The sequence below is a fragment of the Monoraphidium neglectum genome, assembly GCF_000611645.1.
Source record: "Monoraphidium neglectum strain SAG 48.87 unplaced genomic scaffold scaffold01110, whole genome shotgun sequence".
Taxonomy (NCBI): Eukaryota; Viridiplantae; Chlorophyta; class Chlorophyceae; order Sphaeropleales; family Selenastraceae; genus Monoraphidium; species Monoraphidium neglectum.
The window spans coordinates 218-16,669 of NW_014012518.1; the positions used below are offsets into that span (position 1 = coordinate 218).

General features: G+C 64.5%; 4 protein-coding genes across 4 annotated transcripts; 1 reads left to right on the forward strand and 3 right to left on the reverse strand.

The window, feature by feature from the left end:
- Positions 1-388: 388 nt before the first annotated feature.
- MNEG_6679 (hypothetical protein) lies at positions 389-623 on the forward strand (the record flags this gene model as incomplete). The annotated part of the gene is made up of 1 exon (XM_014044844.1): positions 389-623. A coding segment is annotated over one exon (235 nt), but the record flags the coding sequence as incomplete, so codon positions are not given.
- A 1,722-nt stretch (positions 624-2,345) lies between these two features.
- Positions 2,346-4,033, reverse strand: MNEG_6680 (Protein Iojap; the record flags this gene model as incomplete). The annotated part of the gene is made up of 5 exons (XM_014044845.1): positions 2,346-2,524; positions 2,767-2,807; positions 3,104-3,231; positions 3,481-3,549; positions 3,767-4,033. The coding sequence occupies 5 exons, from the start codon at positions 4,031-4,033 to the stop codon at positions 2,346-2,348; spliced, it is 684 nt and encodes a 227-aa protein (XP_013900299.1).
- Positions 4,034-4,998: 965 nt separating this feature from the next.
- On the reverse strand, positions 4,999-7,954 carry MNEG_6681 (PsbP domain-containing protein 4; the record flags this gene model as incomplete). Its single annotated transcript, XM_014044846.1, has 7 exons — positions 4,999-5,137; positions 5,436-5,592; positions 5,938-6,028; positions 6,311-6,374; positions 6,637-6,661; positions 7,213-7,275; positions 7,630-7,954. 7 exons carry the CDS (start codon positions 7,952-7,954, stop codon positions 4,999-5,001), a joined length of 864 nt encoding a protein of 287 aa, XP_013900300.1.
- A 2,310-nt stretch (positions 7,955-10,264) lies between these two features.
- Positions 10,265-14,574, reverse strand: MNEG_6682 (lipid-binding protein; the record flags this gene model as incomplete). Its single annotated transcript, XM_014044847.1, has 9 exons — positions 10,265-10,993; positions 11,252-11,344; positions 11,685-11,792; positions 12,057-12,142; positions 12,474-12,525; positions 12,894-12,974; positions 13,193-13,320; positions 13,578-13,968; positions 14,563-14,574. The coding sequence occupies 9 exons, from the start codon at positions 14,572-14,574 to the stop codon at positions 10,265-10,267; spliced, it is 1,680 nt and encodes a 559-aa protein (XP_013900301.1).
- Between the last annotated feature and the right edge of the window lie 1,878 nt (positions 14,575-16,452).

Genomic DNA, 16,452 nt, shown 5'->3' on the forward strand with positions numbered 1-16,452 from the left:
TCCATGCACGGCGGCCCCGCAGGCCTCCGCTTCGGTTTGCGGGGTCCACCTAGGGGCTGGCTCGGGGCCCGCCGCGGTGGCGTTGGGGCGAGCAACGCGTACGATGTGCACGCGAGCGCCGGGGTCGCGTCCTTGTAGATGTGGCGTCGCTTTTGATGTGCCCCTGAGAACCCTGCTACCTGACTTGATCGACCATGCCGCGCCGTCGTCGCCGGCTGAGTGTTTCCCTCTGCTGCTCCCCCCCGCACTCGTGCCGCTACCCCCCTCGCCGGCGGCCCTGCCCCGCCCGTGCTACCCTGGCTGCCCCCTATCGCCCTCCCTCTCGCACCCCACCCTTGGCCCTCATCGCGCCCCCCTCCCCCGCGCGCCCCCGGCACCTTCCGCGCAGCTGCACAAGCTACCAGCCGAGCCTGGGCGGCTTCTGCTGGAACCGCCAGCCAGACTTCTCCGCCTACAGGGAGCCCACCTTTGGCGCAGCTTCCCTGAAGCTTCTCAACGCCACCCACGCCGACTGGAAGTTCTACCGCACCAGCGAGAAGACAAAGCAAGGATATGAGGTGGCGGACGGGGTTATAATCAACAGGCTCGACCAGAAGGGCTGCCCCAACCATGCGTTCCTGTGAAGTTCCCCGTGAAGTTGCATTCCAAGCCGCTTTTTATGAAGGCGCGATTGCGAAGGCGTCGCCCGCCCTGCGTGTTGAGGGAGGACGGGCGCGGGCAGGGGTGGCGGCAGGGGCTGCGGCCCGGGCTTTGGCAGTTTTGCGGATGGCAGTTGGCAGTTGGCGGCGCTTTCGAATGGCCCGCGGGCGGATGATGGGTCAATCAGGCTGAGTTTGCCAGCCGTTGGGTTGCGGGGTCGATGATGTCGAAGCAATGCATCACACACACTTGATGGACAGCCCGAACCTTTTCAAAATCGCTCAACCACACTGCCACATTGAGTTGGCGCATGCCAAACAACCCATGTTCATCACTTATGCCTCTGCTGCTGCTCTGCGCCGCATGTTGCCTCTGTAACCTGAATTCCTTTGACGATGGAGCGGGCAGGGTGAGCAGCATGTGGACGTGTCCAACAGCAGCCTACAGAAACGCGCGCGCACACACACACACACACACACACACACATGCACACACTCACATGCACAAGCCCCTTTTTCTGGCACAAGCTGGTGCTGCGGGTTGCGGCCGTTGTAGTGCCCCAACACCGGGCTGTGAGGGTATAGAGCAGGTGTCACGATGACATCAGCAGGGGTCTGTCAGGTCACAAAGCGGTCAGCGAGTGCACATGGCGACTAGACACAGGTGCACCGACAAGCAGAACTGTGCCCGGCAGGAAGGCGTGGTGCTCTGAAACCTTCCAGCTCATGCCGCAACCGACGCAGGCGACACTGCTGAAACGCTGTTGTCTAACCAACACTGCTGGGCTGTCGTGTATCCACGGTGAAACATGAGTGGTCACTTGAGGTGGCCGGTGCTCCTATGTGTACGCGTCATTTGCACAAAACAATGATGTAATGTGGCATGCCGATGGATCTGTTTACAGAGAGTACGGCCCAAAAAACACCGCGGCGCTGGCCAAAACTCGTTTCACACCAGCGCAGCCGCGCGCCATTGCAGGATCGCTGGGCGCCTCTGGCTCACAGCCCCGCGGCCTGCCCGGCATGCGGCGCGTGCCGACACAGGCGCGGCCGCCGCCTCCCCCGCACACCGCAGGCCCCCGCTCGAGCAAACGTTGGCTGTGGCGCAGCAAATCATGATTGGTGAATGGACTCCCATCAAACCTCAAACCGATTGGGCCCTCTTCAAGCTGATTGCGCCGCGTCCAATTCGCAGCTAGCTGATCCTGGGCGCCCGTCGCAGCCTGGACTGGCCCGTCGGCAGGCCATCCGCTGAACCCAAAGCAGCCACGGCACCGTGACCTCGCCAAACACACAGTCGCAGCAGCGCCTTCAAGCGCCGCAGGACGGCGGGCCGCGGCGGGAGCACGGCGGCGCCGGCGGCGCCGGCAACGCCGCAAGTGGCTGCGCGCTAAGTCACGCCGCCTTGGGCTGCGTGCAGGACGGGGCGCCGGCTCCTTTCAGCAGGCGCGGGTCCCGCCGATGCCTGTCACGGGCCCGCCGCCGCGGTGGGCGCGTCGCTGGCCTGGGCAGCGGCTTGCGTCGGCTGCCCGCGCTCACCCCACAGCTGCGGCTCGCCCCGCCTGTCCGGGCCGCCGTCAACAGCACCGACACGAGCAACCGCCGCTGCTGAGCGCCAAACTCCCAACTGCCGAGCCTGCCGGCCGCTCCCATGCTTATGCCGTGCGCCTGCGCTGACGCCCCCGCCGCCGCGGCGCGCGGCACCGCTCACAGCTCCTTGCTCCACCCGCCGCCGCCCGGCGCCGCCGCCGCCGCGCCACCGCCGCCGCCGCCGTCTGCAGCGCCGCGCGCCTCCAAGAAGGGCAGCTCCACCTCCTCGGCAGCTGCATAGAAGCTCTCGATGTCGTAGTGGTCCCGCTGGTCCGGCGTGAACACGTGCGCCACGACTAAACATGACATCATCACGCGCGGCAGAAATCCCGAGGGGCGGGCGCGGGGGTGGGTTTGAGAAGAGATGGCAGGCCGCGCGGCGAGCGATTGATAACGGTGGCGTGTCGCGTTGGGGCGTCACGGCCTCAGCTGTGCAGATGCCTGCGTGCCCCATGCACCCCCCTCCCCACATCGTGCTTCCCAGTGCCGTGCTCGGCGCCTTCAGGTAAGGCACCCTGAGTCGCTATCAATAACGCACCATCTCCGTAATCGAGGATCTCCCAGGGGCTGCTGCCGGGGCTGCGGCGGTACACGCGTGTGTGTGTGTGTGTGTGTGTGTGTGTTGCGCGTTTAAGTTGTGGTCGTGTGTGTTGCGGCAACGTGTGGGGGGTGGGGGGGTGACTTGCGGAGGAGGATCTTTAGGCAATCAGGAGACATCTGCACACAGGGGCAAGCGGATATGGTATACACACGCACGCACTTACACACACTCTTTCACACAAACACGTACTTTTACACACAAACAAACACACACACACACATTCACGCAAAACAACCCACACACACCGTCACGCATGCGAGCACCGCAAGCCCACCTGTTCTGTTTGACGCGGCCCCAGTCCTCCTCCGCCGCCTTCTCCATCCGCGCCAGCACCGCCAGCAGCTGGGGCTTCGACACCACGGAGCACATCACAAAGTAGGAGGTCCACGACACCAGGGGCGCCTGGGGGACGAGCATGACGAGGATTGGACCCGGATTCAGCGCCGCAGCAATGGTGGAAGGGCGACGGGTAAAGGATGGGACGGGCGCGAAGCGCCTGCCCCTTGATGCGTCGCGCAGCGCGCGCGGGCGTCCGCCCCGTCCCCGAGCCGCCGCGTCCGGCGCGGCGGGGGGCGGGCCGGCAGGACGGGTTTCGAAAACAACCACCGGCCGAGCGGCTGCGAAAAACCTCCGGGGGGCTTTTGGCCTCACCACGTTGAGGACCACCAGGTCCTGCGCCTTGGTGTCATCGGCCACCTTGGCCAGGGCCACGGCAAACGCCTGGGCGCACAGAGCAGTGGTAGGGGGTCAGGTTCAGGTGCAATGCAGAGCAGGGCAAGGTCGGAGGCGGGGAAGCGAGCGTGGAGGCGAGGGTGCATGCCTTTGTGTGGGGCGCACGAGGGAGGAGCGGAGTGTGTGGGACGGGGCGGCGCGGCGCAGCGGCCTGGTTGTGCGGAGGGGGCGGCTGGCGCGTGTGCTGCTCTGCAGGGCGCCCCACCTCGACCTCCTCAGATATGGCGTCGTCGACGCCCTCCACCGCCGCCGCCGCCGCCGCAGACAGCCGCTGCTGGCCGCGCTGCAGCTGCTGTTGCCGCGGCGCTGGAGCCGCGCCGCTCAGGGCTGCGGCAGGCAGGCTGCTGCTGCCCGCTGCAAGCGCGCCTGCACGCAGCGTGCGCGGCGCCGGCCACCAGGCGGCGGCCGGTGCCGTGTATGCGGTGTGGCGGCTAGTGTAGCGCGCGGCGCCACGTCCAAGAGACTTCTGCATGTTTCCGTAAGCAATGCAGCTTCAGCGGGGGTATTGGCTTGGCCTCGAGTGCGTGTTGTGCTCGCGGTTGTGTTCAGGAACAGGTGGCTTGCGCAGAGGAGGATACTCAAAAACTTATATGTGTGTCATTAATCAATCCTCGGCTGTTTGTCTGCACGAATGAGCATTCCTGATTTTTGCTGACGCCTCAAAGACACAGTTGGGACAAGTCCCGTCGCACATGCTGCTGCTAGTGCTTGTGCTGCTTGTCTGCGGCCCCATGGCCCCTCGCTGGTCCGGCAGCCAGCAATGCTGCATCCCATGTGCAGTCCTGCCGTCCTGGCCCTGCCGCACTCGTGCACATGAAGCAGGGCAAGAGTAGCGCTCGCACAGCTGGTGACACGGGCACAGGAGTTTGTCACTCTGGGCTGGACCCGTCAATCGACAGCCTCAACGCCGGAAGGGCCGCCGTCGTGGCACCGCTGAAAAAGGCAATGTCCCGGGACCCGTGCAGCGCCCTGGGATGTGCTCAGCCATCAAAATTTTACGCCTACAACCAATGCATGTTCTGGCGTGCCAGGTGCCTCCAATCATACGGTCCAAGACAGGCTCTTAAAAACCTCCACACAATTTCGAAAACAGTACCAGATCAGGTCAATTGTTTCCCAAAAATGAAGGCCGAGCAGTGACGGGCGGCACCAACGCCCCTGCAGGGCTGACCGCGCTCCCAGCCCGCTCGCTGGCGACGGCGCGCCTGGGAGAAGGGCTGTGCTCACATTGGCCCCACAAAACAACTCTGTCGTCTGGTGGCCCGCAACAGCTCTATGCATAATCAGCAAGTGCTCGCTTTTCACCACGCCCTCGGCCCTCCACAACAGGCCCACTCTGCTGGCCCCCCTTGGGGACGTTTGGCCAGTCGCACCAGATGAGATCAAATCAGGCCGCCAGATCTCGCGCAGTCGGACCGCCTCCGATCACGCCCCAGGTCACGCCGATCCGCCTGGCACCGTGAAGGACTCCTGGATGACCCGCAGCTCGCGCTCGTATTTGCGCCACTGGCGGGCGGTGGGGGTGGCCACCGATATGAGGAACAGCCGGTTGCCCACCGCGGTCGCAGACACCAGCCTGGGGGCAAGCGCGGCGGCATGAGGCAGGCAGAACGGTTGGTGGGGACGACGACGCGGTCAGCGTCATAAATTCGGTGTGTATAACAGATGCAGCGTGGCCGTTCTTGCGCGACGGCTGACGCCATGGGGTAGTCCTCGGGGCGGCTAGCATCTTGCATCCCGGCCCCTCCCACCCGCGGTCCCCTACACACGCCTAGCGCTACACGCACGCACTCGCACCAACACACACACGGACGCGCGCGCACACACTCTCTTGCTCCCATCCACACGCACGCTCCGGCGTCCCGTCCCCTCACCTGTGGGGCTTGACCGCCCACTGGTAGTAGCTCAGGCCGCCCCTGGTCACCACGGCCTGCTCCAGCACGTCCCCCTCGTCCAGGGGGCGGCCGTAGAGCTCGGGGGCAAAGCCGGCAATGATGCGGTCTGGGGGGCCCAGATCCTCAATGCGCACATCTAGGGGAAGGTGAGAGGGTAGGGGGCCGAGAGGCGGGGAGGGGTGTGTGGATGGGTGTGCGAGGGAGTGTGCCCGTGGGTGTACGGGTGCATATGCACGTATGTGTTTGTGAAGGAGGGAGAGGTTGTGCTTGGGAGAGAGAGAGTGTGTATGTGGGGGGGGGGATGTGCGCGTGTGCAAAATACTCACTGCAGCCTTTGGGCGCTGCAGAAATGCAGCATTCCAAACTGCTGATTCATGGACCGTTGGCGCGAGGCAGCATGTCTTGGTGGAGGCGGACACCACAGGCGCCGAGTGCAGGGATGCGAGCGGTCAAGAATATGGGTGGATGGGCACGGCCGCACCTGCGTTGAATCCGATGTCGGCGAACCGCGCCACTGGGGCCACCACCACGACGAGGTTGCCCTGCTGCCGCTCCCCAAAACGAAGGTCGATCTGGGACGCAAGGGGTGGGATGAGGCAAGGCGGGGCCACGTGGGGCCAGGCAAGGCGGTGCAAGCAAGGGGGCTGGAAGATGGGGGCTGGCTGTACCGCGGTGGCCGGAACGCGGCATGGCCGACTGTTGAGGACGGTCAGGGATCGCCTCTTGTGGAGGCGTGCAGGGGGTGGGCAGGGGGGGAGGGCGGCGCACAGCCGCGCGGCGCGGGTGGGTCGTCCCGAGATGAGCGTGACGCGGCGCCGACAGTTGGGGTGATCGCGGCCAGGGGAGGGGCGCACCTCTGCGCCTCCCAGGTCAGCGATGGACACCGGGGTCTCGTCCCAGCCCGCGGGCACCTTGAAGCTGCGCGCAGGACGGGGGGGAGGGACACGGGCGGACTCTGAGAGGGGGGAAAGGGGCACGCGCGCGGTCGGCGGAGGCAGCGCAGCTCGAGCCTTGCGGGCCGCGCGCCGCGGGGGCCGCCCGCGGAGGGCTTTGCGGCGGCGGCTGACAAGGCGCCCGCGCCGGCGCGCAGGCTGGTGAGAGCCCATGGCTTGCGGACCAGGCGCCTGCTAGGCTGCTGAGAACATGACAGATGTGGTACGCAGGGCTGCGCCCCACCCACCTGTATCGCGGGATCTCGCTCCAGCCTGATCCGGGCAACGGGGCGACGGTGCGGCGGGTGCGGCGGCGGCGGCGGTGTTGGTGGCGGCGGGGTGAACCAATGAGAGGCCCGGCCGCGACAGCCGAGGCCGCGGCAAAGGAGGTGCCAGCCCTGGCTGGCCTGGGCACACTGCACGCTTTGCTGCCTAGCAAGAAGACAACAAGCCGGCCCTGTTGGGAAGTGGGCCCCGCCCCTTCCCCTGCATAATGAGAGGGCCTGCTACCGTACTCACCAACGCCATGACCGCCTGCAGGAAAGACGAGGTGTCCAAAGGGGGTGGGCGCGCACACATGTCACGAGGCGGTGCCGCAGGGCGGGCTCGTGCCGATCCGAACTGCTGGATCCGCCGCTGCTTTTGGGTCCCATCTTGCGCAGTGCGCACGTCGTGTGGCTGATGCCTGGGGGTCCGCACCCCACCGCATGGAACCGCAGCCGCCGCCGGCCACAGGTGGGCGCGACGCAGTCCGCTCGCCCCGTCCGCCAGCGCCTCGCGCGCAGGGTTCCCCCGCGAGGCGCGGGCGGCGCCCGGTCCCTCACCTGACTTGCCCTCAGGGCGCGAATAGGTGTAGAAGCCCTCGCTGTCGGGCTCGGCTGACACGCCTACAGCCGGGGGTTGGGTGCCGCGATGGGGTTCGAGAAGGGCGGCCGTTGCGGGCCGGCAAGCGGAGGTGGCTCTGCAGCTGCAGCTGCTGCCGGCAGCCCATTGAATATTGTGGGCATGTGGCGCGTGGGAATGCAAGGGCATGCACGTGTGCATGCCCAGGCACGCTTGCCCACAAGTGCGTGTGAACTTGTTTGTTTGTTTGTGTGTGTGCGTGTGCGTGCGTGCGTGTGTGTGCGTCTGTGTGCGTCTGTGTGCGTCTGTGTGCGTCTGTGTGCGTCTGTGTGCGTCTGTGTGCGTCTGTGTGAGTGAAAAACAGAACCCTTTACCATAGTCATGGTTGAGCCACTCACCAGGGATGCGCCCGGCAGTCAGCCCCTGCACAGCCCGCGCGTCCAGGGCGGCCAGGAGTCCAGGTGCTGCCGCGACGAGGCCAAGCGTCATGCGCCGCGTTAGCGCCGCATCAGCACTCAACATGGAGGTGGCAGGCGCATACTGCTCCTGCAGCCTCAGCGGCTGCTGATCCTGCTGCTGCCGGGACGATTGCTGCTGAGGCACCGCGCTCGCCGTGCACAGGCGCTGCGGCGCGCGCACGACTGGCTGTCCCGCGCGCGCCGCTGGGACCGTGCCAACATGGCGCGCTTCCGAGGACACCGTGTGTGTTTTGAGATGCTTCATGGAGCAATTGAGGAGCGCTTACAAGAGATCGGTATGCCTACGACTTCTTGGCTACGTGTGAGCCTGTGGCACAACGATGAAGGGCAAGACGAGGACCAAGCAGACGCGACACAATGAACAATGTGCGTGCGACTGAGCAGTGCTCTGCGACAGGGACGTCGCGTACGGTAGATCCCGGCGTGGGGGCCGCTGGCCACAAACGACAAAGGCAAACGGTGCGCCAACTGATAAGAGTCCCAGATGATTGCCTCATGAATCCGATGCAACGGATCCAGTTCTCGACCAGCTGTGCCGAGTGGCGAGCAAAAGAGGGGCGGCAACCACTGGCCGCTGGCGGGCAGCGGCATTGCTGCAAGGGGATCGTATGGATTGCAGGAATGGCTACAAACTTCTGAAGTAAGTTCAAGTCTGCCTTGTCTGTAGTGTCATCCAACACATGGCATGGCTGAGCTGCCCACGTTGTGCCACTGTGCCTGAGATGCGTGTAGTCAACTGTGGTCAAAGCAACTCCAACACTGATACTATTTGTGGATCAGGAGGGAGTCAATCCCGTCCTCACCTTCTGCGCGCACGGCCATGCGTATAAAGTAACAGTCATTTACCTGGGGGCAGCGCTGCGTGCACACGGCATTCGGTTGCGTGGGCCACGGACCACAGGCCGCAGCAAGCCATGTTTGCGCGTTGATGTAAACATGACCCTACTGACTTGCCAGGTGCAATCAGGCTTTGGACCGTTGCGATGCCCTGTAATGTGGTCCTTTTACTTGCATCAGCAAGGCTTCCTGCATGTACCCACCAACCGGCTGCGGACAGCCGTCGCCCACAGCCTCGTGGCAGCCTCGGCCGTCCGGACTCAGTGATTGTGGAGCAGCTGGCAGTGCCTGGCCGAGAGCCCAGGATCGTCCATGTAGTTGAGTTCAAGTACACCATGGATTATGGCTTGAACAGGCGGTGCATGACATAGGGTGTATGACATAGCACATAGCCGAGAGCCAACACAGCTCGCTCATGGATCGGCTGTCCACAAAGCCGGGCCTGCACGTGATACCCCTGGGGGTCACGGGGGGGATGCAGCAAGCCCTCGGCCCGACACTGCTGCAACTGGGAGTGGAGTGGAAGGATCTAGCCCGCGTGCGCCGTGACCTGCATGGCAGTGCTTTGTGCCACACCCACCGGCTCATACTGCACGCCGGGCGCTCCAGGAGGGCGGCAGCGTCGGCGGCAGGGCGCGCACGGGGCGGCACGGAAGCGGCAGCGGCGGGAGCCTCCGTGGTGTTACATGCATGACCATGCGGGTGCCGCCTTTGTCTGCTCAGACCAATTGGCGCAAGGTGTGCGCGAGGCGGCACCGCAAGGGTCAACCTAAGGGCGCAACCTGAGGGCCCCCAAACGCTTTGGGGGGGGGGGGCAGGGGTCCCGGACAGCAGTGGGGCAGCGGGGAAACGGGCGCATGTCCTGACACTCACGCCCTTCCTTATAACATACCGGGCGCCCAGCGCCCGCTCTACTCTACTCTACCCACCGCGCGATGGACCAAAACCACGCGAACCGCCAATCGCCTCCCAGTCCCTGGCTGGTTATGGCACCAAGCCAGCTCTGCCCTTTGGGATGGTTGACTGCGCGTACGGCTGGTGTGCCGCACGTGCACGCCAGTTGCTCCATCATTCGATCAAGAATATCATCACGCCTAGACAAGAAATCAGCACTGCACTGCACGCAGCATGATGGTGCACGCAGCACTGTGGTCCAGGCTGCAATCCAACGTTTGCGGCGATCATTGCTCTCCCTGTCACCTCCGCTTCTTGACTGATCTGATCTGGTGCATGCAGCAGTCTGATGCATCCAGTTTCCAGTAACCTCATGCCTGCAGCAAATTAATGCGTACTGCGCACGTTGGTGACCAGATCGACTGCAACAGCCTTGTCGGCGCTGCATGTGACTCTCGCATGCTTTCAAAGCCCAAGTTGGGGCTTGATACAGTCATCTACAGTGCACAAAGTGGTGTTCAACCGACGGCGCGCAGGAGGTTGGCGCATGCTTCCTTGGGAAAGCCATGCGGGCACGGCTGCAGGGCTGGACTGCAAACATTGCTGCGCGGTCAAGCATGGCTGTAACGGGCTGCCGCTGCCAAGCACGGAACAGAGGTATGTATGTTGTCCTCTTGCTGTAGGTACATTTGCTGTAGGTACACAACCAAGAAATCTTGCGTGCCAAGACCACAGCAGCCAAACACACCACAAATCAATTGACTCAGCCCAACCACAAGCTGACCCGAGGTGCAATGCGGCGTGCTTTCTACTCCGTCCAAGCTCACACGTCCGCATCCCCGGCCGGCAGATCCCCGCCGCTGCCGTCGCCTGCCGCCCGCAGCGCCCGCAGCGCGCGCAGCGCTGGCAGCTCCGACAGCGCCGGCAGAACCGCTGCCTGCTGGAGCAGGACGAGCATCACCGCTGCAAGCGCCAGCGCCGCCAGCACGCTCGCCGCCCCCGCCCCCGCCCGCGTCAGCCCGCGCGCCCCACCGCCGCCCGGCGCGCCGCCCGAACCAAACCTCGCCGACCCCGGGGCGCGCCCGCCACGCGCCGCCCGCGGCGTGCGCCCGAGGGGCGTCATCGGCGGCGCGGCCTCGCTCCATGCGTCCACCTCGCCCGACGCGCCGCCCGCCAGGCACGCCCCGCTGCCGCTGCCGCCGCTCGCCACCAGGGCCGCGGCCAGCTGCTGCGGCTGCAGCTGCTGCGGCTGCGGCGGCGGCTGCTGCTGCTGCCCCGACCCGTCCCCTGCGTAGCCCAGCGAGTCCAGTCCCGCGGCGTTGCTGAGCTTGTGGCTGCGCAGCGCGCTGGGCAGCGCGCGGCAGGGCACCTCCTTCGGCCGGCAGACCTTGATCTTGCGGCGCGTGCTGAGCTGCAAGAACTGCACACAGGGGCGCAGCGCGACGCGTAGCGGCAGCGGCAGGCCGACCATGTACACCGTGGCGAGGCGCGACGGGTAGCAGCGCTCCAGCAGCGCCGCGGCGCGCTGGTACGCGGGGCGCTGGCGCAGGGCCTGCGGCGGCGGGGGGACGGCAGCAAGCCCGGGGCAGGGGCGGCGTCAGCCCGCAAGCTCCTGCAGGCGCAGCCGCTTGGTGCGCCTTGAGGTGGTGGGATTCAGCGTTGAACCCGACAGGCCCGCCGAGACAGAGGCAGCGGCGTTTGCGTGCGTGCGTGCGTGCATGTGTGTGTGCGTGCGCGCGCGCGTGTGTGTGTGTGTGTGTGTGTGTGTGTGTGTGTGTGTGTGTGTGCGCGGTGGGTGGGGGTGGCTCACCCCTGGCGAGGAGATTCCCGTGCTGTCTATGACGACGTTGATTGTCTCGAGGCAGTCGTACTCCGGCATGAGGACCCGCACGCCATACTCCACCTGTGAAGGGTGAGATTGAGATTATGCTGCGTGTGTTTATGGCTGTGCGTGCGGGGTGTGTGTGTATGTATGTGCGCGCGCGTGCGCGCATGCGTGACTGCATGAGTGGGTGCGTGAGAGTGTGCAAGTGCGTGATGTAGTGAGGTGTTGCCGAGCGGAGGGGCGATGGCACATGCCGAGGGGGAGGCTTGAAAATGGTCGGTTCAGCCCGAATCACGGCTGCACTGACCGTCGCACCCGGCACGCACGCGGGCACAGACACTGCACTTGGGAGGCGAGCCGTCGCCCCCCTTCTGGCAGAGCCTTGGCCGTTGGGCGGCGCGGCGCCTGGCCCCCTCACGTTTGATATCACGGCCCTCGAGACGACGTCGGCGCCATGCGCGCGGCTGGCGTTGACCGCGGCGCGGTTGTCGATCATGAGCCACAGCCTGCCCTCGGGGTCGGGGCCCTGCGATAGGTGACACCAGAGGGATGCAGGGCCTCTGCGTGCTGGGCCTGCATGCAGTTGTCTGGTCTGGTGCTCAACCACCATGGGGCACTCCAGTGATGGGCAGACCGCCTGCCGGTGGCGGCGGCCTGTCAAGTAACCCCTGCCAACACTTGCCAGGCTCGCCGTCCCACCCCACCCCCACCCCACCAAGCACGCGCTGCCGCCCATCCCAACCGCCTGCCCTGGCGTCACCCTCCCCTCAGGCGCGTGGTGCCCGCTCACCTCCCACCACGTTATGCGGCTCCAGGCCTCCAGGTCGCTGGCGCTGAGGAACGAGTACTTGGGCCACCACACCACAAAGTCGCGCACTGCAGGGGTTTGTTCGTGGCGCGAGGCAGCGGCCAGAAGTGGAGAGGCGACAGGGCTGAAAGCAGGGGTACGCTAGCGCGTGCAGCATTCCAGTGTGCGCGTGAGGGAACGCAGGCGCCGGCGGCTAGACGTGCAAGTGGGATGGTGCGGGAGGCCAGCCATCCAGCCGGCAGAGCGGAGGGCCGCTGGGCCGGGCCCGGGAGTTGGCGTGGCTGGCCACATGCGGATGCATGGGGGATGTAGGGTCTGGCTGTCTGGGGTCGCGCCCGCAAAAGCGGCTGGCTGGCAGGTCACTGGGATGTGTGTGCGCGACGATTGCGCCGGGCGCACCGTTTGCCAGGGTCTTGTCCATCGCTATAAGCGCCTCCTTCAGACTGCGCGCCTGAGGTTGGAGTGTGCACAGCACACGCGTGCATGCGCATGTGTGAGTGTGCACCAAAACGAATCATTGCCCTGGTCGTACCCCCCCCTTTCCCCATCCCCGTAACCCGAAACGCACCAGCACATGCCTGAACATGCACAGACGTTGTAAGATCTCACCCCTCAGACCTGCCCCAAACCCCTCCCTCCAACTGCAACAGTACGGGCACGCACTTGCACTTGCACTTGCACTTGCACGAGCGTGCGTGCACACACACACACACACACACACACACACACACACACACACACACGCACGCGCACGCACGCACGCACACACGCGCGCACGCACGCGCGCGCGTACATGTAGACACACACACACACACATACCTGCAGGACGCTGTAGCAGAGTGCGTATCTCATGAGCTCGTGGTTATCGTCATCAAACACCTCAGGGGGCAGCTCCAGGGACTGGCGCAGGGGGCGATATCAGAGGGGTTGGGCGGACTCAGCTGGGTTCCATCTCAGGTGAAGGCACCGCCCGATCACACGTTCAAGGCCTTGCTGGGCCACGGGCAGGGGCATGGCCCCAGAGCGCCGGCCGCCACAAGCATGCAGCCAGGGTGGTGGCGCGCGGGGGTCGAAGCAGGGCCGAGGGCGCCGGCGGGGCGCGCGGAGCGAGGCCGCACCTGCTGCTGTAGGCGGCCGCGCAGCAGCAGCAGCCACTCCCTGTAGACGCCGCAGTAGTCCTCCAGGGAGCGCGGCACCCGAGGATCGACGCGCGGCACGCTGGACAGGCCCAGCTGGAGCGCGCGCACTGCGGGGGGCGGGGTCGGGAGGAGGGGCCGCGGGCGCCTGGTCGCAATGCGCGAGGTGTGAAAGAGGGTAAGGGCGCTTGCTGGCAGCGCTGCCGCCATGAGGTTGCCTCGCGGCATGACATTGCCGTGAGGCGTGCTGCCGTGCTGCGGCGGCGGCGCAGAGGCGGGCAACATGGCAAGGGCCGCGGACTAGTGCTCTTGAAAATCGCGGGGTGGCAGCCGGCCAGACGACCAATCACCGCCCCCTGCGCCCAACCTTCGGTGGTGGCCTTGTCCTCTGTCGGCTCCCCCAGCCGCCGCTGCTCTGCCTCCCGCACGAGATTAGCCGCCAGCCTCACCGCCTGCGCCACCACCACCGCCGGCGCAAAGCCGTGCGCGACATGGAGCGCGCCGCGCGCCGCGGCGACCGCCCACACGGGCTTCCGCCGGCGCCGGGCCGCGCCGGCGAGGAGTGTGAGGGGCCCCTCGTCGCTGCCACTGCCACTGCCGCTGCCGCTGCCACTGCCACTGCCGCTGACCAAACCGTCGCTGAGGAGGGCGGCGGCGCTGCCGCCCGAGCGTGGCAGCAGGTGGCCGGCGAGGGCGGCGATTTCAAGGATTGTGGCGAGGGTAGGCGCCACGCGGTGCAAATGGCACACCAGGATCGCCTGTACGGTGTGCAATCAAGAGGCCGCCAATAGTTGGCGAGGGCTGGAACGCGCGTGGCGACCGTCGGGACGAGTGGGCGAACGCACTCCCATGCGGCGCAGCAGCGCGCGCGCGTGCGACGCGCAGCTCGCAAGCCCCCTGCGCACTTTCAGCGTGCATGATGTCCCGCGCAAGAGCTTTATTCCTAATCGCATTGCTTTCAATACTATGTGCAGAGCAGAACGCCGGCTAGACCTTGCCACGCAAGCACGATTCCTTGGCACAAGTCCGCAATAAAAAGCGATTGCTGCGTATGAAAGCTGCAGCTTGGTTGTGCTGCATCGCAATCGTTCCGATTGGCAAGCAATCAAACGCCAGTCCAGGGTGCGAGTCCAGAAGATGATGGAACTGGTGCACGGGTGGACACATACAAACTTGTCTTTCAGAAAGGGTTCCATAATCAATCCTATCTTACCCCCATTCCAAGCGTTGAGGCCAGCACTGTATCGTGTCGTGCGACCGATCCTGCCAGGGCACCTCTGCGGTTCCACCTTGCTTGCACACTCCCTTACAGCGCAAATCGGACAAGCCTCACGTATAGACCAATAGTGCACCTTTGTGCTCATGAGGCTTGTATCGCCTGCAGGCAAACGAACAGCCAGTGGCGCCTGGACACGGCGGATGGATCAATGGCTATCCAGCTGGGCATGCGTGACAAACCTGGCGCGGCCAAAATGCGTTACCAGAGGCGCGCGCGACACGTCTCGCTTCTGGGAGCAGCGACTGGTTGCTGCAGCCTGATGCTGCTGGTTTCAAAGATTACGTTTTCGCATGGTTGCGTTTATCACCGCGACTGCTGACGGGGCACCCACAGAGTGTGTCTTGCTCAGCAGGCAAGCATGCCCGCTTCCCGTACTGTATCCCGCCCTACGCACAAGGCCTGCTCTCAGACCTCGGCTTGCATGCTTTTACTGTGCAACTTATCCCTCTGCTTTGCTGTCAGGCACAGCCTTACAGATATTGCACGGCAATGCATTATTCAACACGCGGCAAGCTGGCACGCGCATGCTTCACCAGCTGCTTGCACAAGCGACCGGGGGCTTTTGCAACAGACGCACGCCAAGATCAAGGCGCCTTTGGGCGGTGCAGCTTTAGGCACGCGGCTTCAGAACCTTTGTCCTAGTGCTGAAGTGGGTCTGGGATGGTCAGCTGGCATGCCGCAGGTCGGAGGTGGCGAGGCGTTCGCCGGGTCAGCCGCCAATCAAGTCGGCTTGGAGTCGATCAAGCTGATGGCGACGTCGGTCGCCACCAGCGGGCCCCGCATCACAAGCTCTGTAAGACAGAGTTGCGCAGGTTTGCCCGCCTCAATGCACTGCAGCGTGGAGCTGCAGGACCATTTGTAAAGTGTCGCGCGACCAAGGGGGCCGCTTGTGGGCATGGGTCATCACTCCCAGATTGGGTTTATGCTAGGGTTGTCGTAGGATCTTGGCGCAAACCAGTTCTTACAAGAGACATAACCTAAATGGCATCATGCATGCAGTGAGGAGCACGCCGTTACCCTGTGGTGACTGAAGGAGCCCACCACTGTAGACACCCACACAGCAAATGTGGCATGCAGCGGTGTGCACAAAGCGAGTGGGGTATCCCTGCCCGCTACAAGTTCGTACATTCGATGTGTCTCGGTACACAGAGCATGCACCGAGCTTTGCGCCTTACTCATATGTGTGCGCCACTGTGCTGGTGTCTGTCAAGTGAACATCACAGCACTGGTTTCGAGGCTCTGGACAACCACATTGCTCATGTTTCAAATTTGCATATGTTGTTATTGTGTCACAACTCAACCCATTATTTGGACATGCCTTTCTTACAATTGGTGTTGTGGCTGACCGGCGTAAGGCGCACACCGGCGCTCTTGCTGCTGTTCCTCCTCGAGAATTCCGCCTTGTTCTGGCCTGCCCAAAAGACCAATGGCGGTCGCCGCCTGTCTTGGTCGACCTTGCAAACTCAGATGGCAGCCGCTTGAGACAATGTATCACGTGACATCCTTGCCGATCCGTGCTTGTGGATTCGCACACTTTGTAATTTTGTCACCAGCTTCCACCCAGCTCGGCTTTTGGCCTAGGGATCGGGGCAGGGTCGAGGTCGCGGCTATCTGGCTGGTGATCCTAAATATAGGGATATTAAGACATATTTGAATGTCTGGAACACCTGCAATCGAGGATCGCAGAGTTTGACCGCGATCTGCCGCCTCAAAAATGGGGCCGCCCCGCCGGCCGGGCGGGCTACCATTGGTTCTGATCGTGACCTCAATATTATCAACTTACACCGCAGCGCTGGCACCTAGCAGTGAAGGACTTGGTGAGTGGCGTTGCGGCGGGCCTGTCGCGCCGCGCGTTTGAGCGCGCACGGCCAATTATTTACCATGCGCACGATCGCAATCCAGCCATGCCGCACTGGGTCTTAAAGCTTTCCAAGAATTCTCTCCAACAGCAGGCGTCCCCACC